The sequence below is a fragment of the Cynoglossus semilaevis genome, chromosome 2, assembly GCF_000523025.1.
Source record: "Cynoglossus semilaevis isolate Cse_v1.0 chromosome 2, Cse_v1.0, whole genome shotgun sequence".
Classification (NCBI taxonomy): Eukaryota; Metazoa; Chordata; class Actinopteri; order Pleuronectiformes; family Cynoglossidae; genus Cynoglossus; species Cynoglossus semilaevis.
Genome location: NC_024308.1, coordinates 2,656,152 through 2,661,082, shown reverse-complemented (window position 1 = coordinate 2,661,082; position 4,931 = coordinate 2,656,152). Strand labels below are relative to the sequence as shown.

Here is a 4,931-nt window from a genome sequence, read left to right as displayed (position 1 = left end):
AAAAAAAAAAAAAAAACAGGCCCCAACAAAAAATCTTTTGTTTTGTGGCAAAATATACAGCAATTTTTGCTACATTGACATACAACACACGTGCAGATTTGAGTTGTTAAGTGAAAGAGTTGGATTACAGGAAAAAAAAGAAAAGAGAAAAAGGGGGAGAGAGCGGGGAGAGGGGGGAGGGAGGTTGCAGCTGGTGAGAGGTGATGTGATCTCCACTGTATACTCCCCTCATACAGACACTCAAATAAACAACACCTTTACAAACATACACGTGCATATATATATGTGTGTGTGTGTTCATATGTAGCACACACACACACACAGCCGCCCCCCCCCCCCCCCCCCCCCCCCCGCCCCCCGCCTCATCTCATCATCTCAAAAACCAGCGGCGCTGACGTTAAAAACGCCAACACTCCTGAAATACTTTCTCCACCCAAACTAATGAACTCAGGGGACGTTGGCTCCGACTTTTCTCTCATCATTTCATCCTGACATGTCTAGAAAGCTAGGTGTGTGGGTTTTTTTTTTTTTTTTTTTGGTTTTTTTTTTTTGAGCATGAAAATGTCAATTAGCAGTATTACACCCTGCCATATTTCAGATGGCAAAGAGCCCACTGAGGTTGAACATGTGCTGTTTTTGTGAAAACAATGTGGTAGTATTCAGCAGCATAATTTGGTATAAGGCGAGCTTGGCTTCAGCCCAGGGAGCACAGCAGTTGAAAGAAAGCTGCCAGGAAAACAGAGAGGGGGGAATTGGTTCTCTCTTTTTTTTTTTTTTTTTTTTTTTCTTCGAAGCCTTCTCCAGATAGAGCAACAAATGTTGAGAGAAGTGTTTGTGAAAAACCAAAAAGTCTGCGCTCGCTCTTCCTCCATCAGATACATCCCTCCTGATATCTGCACTGCTTCGACGGTGACCGTGACACACACACACACACACACACACTCTCTCTCTCGTCCTTACCCTCTCAGTGTTTCCTGGCCACGGCGTCGAACTCGCTGCACCTCTCTCTGGTCCACAGCGCTGGGCAGACGACTAGCTTGAAATGGTCCATTCCCTGTTTGACTGCACGCTACATGGACCGCCGCAAGACACACTGCTGCCCATCCCAGCAGCATCTGAGCCAGATTCCCCATTGGTCTGTCTGGCTGTCCCTCTGACTGCAGTCCCTCTGTGTTAGCACTCACTCTCTGACTGTGGACCCAGGCTGAGCAGATGGATCTAGACCTGGATCCAGTCCTGGTATGCAGGCCAGATTAGGGGCTAGACAAAGGGAGAGAGGAGATAAAAGTTAAAAAAAAAAACAAAAGAAAACATTGGATTAAGACATTTTGATCAGGTCAAATCTGATTTAAACTAGTTTTTATATAGAAGAAACTGACATATTTCCTGCTACCGTGTGTTTCTATCATGCTGTTAAGAAACTAGCTCATTAGCATGTTTGCTTATGTTGAGTTACATTAGCATCTTTTAGCATTTTTTTTCCCCCTTAAACGCAACATATTTATTTATTTAGACACATGAACGCGACATAACGACCAACTGACTACGGACAAGAAACATTGCAGAAACACCAGTGTGACTAAGTGCTGTTAAACAGCAAATTTGAGATTGTTTGGAGGCAGATAAAAAAAAAAATAAAAAAAAGTTTTCAATGAATATCCTCCTCAGTGTTTCTTTTGCAACCAGCCAAAAAAATCATTCCTTCCCTCACACTGCTGGTCACCAGCAAACACTAGTTGTGTTTTTGAAAAAAAAAGTTGACAGTAACGGATCTAAATTATAGCCCTGTGCTTAAAAGGAGACAAAGAGGGAGTAAAAGGGAGGAGAGGAGTGAAGAGTTGAGCCAGAGCTAACTAGTGATGTACGGATCAGTCAGTTAATCCAACAGTCTCTCTCCCTCGCTCTCTCTCTCTCTTTCTGTTAGCTCTCTCTCTCTCTCTCTCTTTCTGTTACTCTTTTCTTCACTGTTGTGCATTAAAACATACACAATAATCCGAATATTTTTTAAAAACTCTTTCACTTTCAGTCCTTGGCCAATTCAACTTTTTCACATTTCCAACCCCCCACATACACACAGAGGGAACGTCACAGTCCCAGAAACCTGTCCTAACTGCATTAGGGAATATTAAGTTGAAAAACAGCCAGTGTCCAGCTGGAGTGGACAGCCCGGGAAGTTTATTTTCTCTTCTCCACCTCAGGATAGACCATAGGTTTAAGAGTGAAGAGCGGGCCCCCGGTGATATATAACCTCAGACCCCAGACCCAGCCTGCAGTCCTCCAGCCCTGGGTCTAACCACATCATCTGGACTGACAAAGAGAGAGAGAGAGAGAGAGAGAGAGAGGAGGGGAAGAAATATGGCTGCACACATCGCAGCCACTCCGGTGGATTTAAATGGAAAATGTGAAGTCGGGAAGATCAGGCGTAAAAAAAATAACTCAAGCGTGGACAGAAAAATGTGGAGAGATGTGAAAAACAATAGATATAAATGTAAAGAAGACGAATTCAATGTTGCATTTCTTTACATGGACCATGAAAAATGCATCAGCAAACATTTGTGTTTTCACCACCAACTGAAGATTTTTCAGGGTTTTTTTTACTATCACTAAAAAAGTAAAGTTAGCAGAGATTTGTTTTTTCAATTAGGAAGTTACAGTCACACATTAAACTGATTGATTATCACAACAGTTGTGGTTCAACATGACTAGTCCCGAGAAACAAATCTGAAAGGTCGCTGCAGATTATCTGAGTGCATCAATCTCATTTTAACAAAAGAAAAAAAATACATCCCGTGCTCTTAGCTGCCAACAATAAGTGGATATGAAGTATGAAGTAGGCGGGATCAATAGTGAACAAAAGAAATGCCTGATCAATGACACGGACGGAGCCGTGCTGTCAAAACCTACAGGTAAAGTCGTCCTGCAAGAGCCGTCCGAAAAACAGGAGCACAAACGCAAAACGGTGCAACACAATACTGAAGGGTAAAATATCTACTCACAAACCCTGCAGAGTACACGAAGAAGATACTTTACTGTGACTGTGTCCGATGGAACTTCACAGAATCACAAAATACGCCGTTTCTCCCCAATTACCACACCGTACTTTCCCTTTTCCCCCGCACCGTTACGGTCATTTGATGAATGAAAAATGAATCATCACGTGCCTTAATGAGATATTAATAAAATTTTTTTTTTTTTTTTTTTTTTTAAAAAAAGCAACTCCACTTCAGCAGCCAGGGGAAAAAACAGTATCCCCGCTATTCCCCGAGTCGACCTATCACGGTGCAAAGAAAAAACGATTCCAGTCTGATCAGATATCTCCACGCACTTTTACTAAAAAACACCGGTAAAAAAAAAAAAAGTGCAACAGTCGCGATTCATCTTAACGGAAGAAACGCACAAACGTATAAACCATCCGACCCCGGTTCAGCTCGTGCAGGGAGAGAAGAGGTCCCGTTAAAAGCACGGTCCCGTGAAACAATAGTCCCGTCAAAGACACCGATCAGCGGGGTTATCAAAGATCACCAATGCACACACACACAGTACCTTGCAACAGTTGGAGTGATTTTCGGCGTCGAGGAGCCCAGAGTCGGAATTTGAGACAGGATATGTGCTCCAGAATGGAATATTTAACTATAGGCTTGTGAGAAAAAGAGAAAAGTTAGGGAATTGCCCTGTTTGGGGAGAGGGGAGGGGACAGAGAGTGAGGCAGAAACAGAGAGAGAGAGGAGGGAGGGGGGGGGGGGGGGTAGTAACGGACTGCAGGACAAACCCACATTCCTCAAGACTCCTGGAGTTGTTATAACAAGGGCCAAGCAGCTGAATCTTCACACTGGGGCCAACATGGCTTCACTCTCATCACTCTGGAAAAAAAAAAAAAAAAACAGAGAGAGAGAGAGAGAAAAAAAACTAAAAAACCAAGGCCTTCCTCCAGAGCACCTGAGTGATGACACCACTGTCTCACCGCAGACACGGATGCTCTTCTCCCGGGGTCGGTACGAGCCGCGTTTGCATTAACACCAGGTTGTGGTAGAGAGAGTCAACAACTGTAAATCAGCAGGACAATCCACCTCCATTAAAAGGTGAGGAAGTCATGACAGACAGTGAGGTGAAACCCAACGGTTGTCCTGCACCAAGAGATTCACCACATGTGTATCTCTGCGGCGCCACCTCCTGTTTTATAGTCATCTGCTCCAGGTATTATTATGATATCAGTATTTTTAGCATTAATTTGAATAAAAATACAGAAATATATACCATAATGATTACAGTAATTCAAACCTACTCAGAAGCAGAGTGGCGCAGCGGAAGCGTGCTGGGCCCATAACCCAGAGGTCGATGGATCGAAACCATCCTCTGCTAACTTTAATTTTTAGGGCGGTTGGATAAAAAAACTACCAACAGGCTCGATTATTAGGAACTTAGCTTCAAATGCTAAGTATTTTATAACTGTGTTTGTCTGATGTTCACTGTGGACGATGGTGTTTTTAACTGACCACTGTGACCAACCTGCCAGTGCAGATACCACGTCCCTGCGTGACACCCACCGGAGCCTGTGATTGACACATCCTTGTGCTTTGTTGCCACAAGTGCTGGTAGGAAGTTAAGGGAGAGAGAGAGAGAGAGAGAGAGAGAGAGAGAGACCATCTGGGTGGTATATGGGTGAGGACAGCTGAGCACATCTCAGACGTTCCTGCCTACTGTGTCGATTTCACCACTCTCCACTTGGATTGTTGGGTTCAAACCTCTGCGGCGGAGCCTCTGTGTTGTAGAGCATGTTGAAGTAGTTTTTCTTGACCTTTGTACCAATTTATTGTAATAAATTAGATTTCATCCTTAAACGGGACCAGAGCTCTCGTGTAAGCACGTTCAGTGTAGCCACGGAGAAGAGAAGGCGCTATTGTTACGTACTGCATTTGCTTCTTCTTCTTCAT

At 43.7% G+C, this 4,931-nt stretch overlaps 1 protein-coding gene across 1 annotated transcript in view; it reads right to left on the bottom strand.

The window, feature by feature from the left end:
• Positions 1–3,685, bottom strand: part of fbn2b (fibrillin 2b) — an 88,479-nt gene extending 84,794 nt beyond the window's left edge. Inside the window, 2 exon segments of the mRNA XM_025053476.1 lie at positions 961–1,260; positions 3,544–3,685. Of these exon segments, the coding sequence (XP_024909244.1) occupies positions 961–1,133 (173 nt within the window). The 5' untranslated portion in view covers positions 1,134–1,260; positions 3,544–3,685.
• Positions 3,686–4,931: the final 1,246 nt, after the last annotated feature.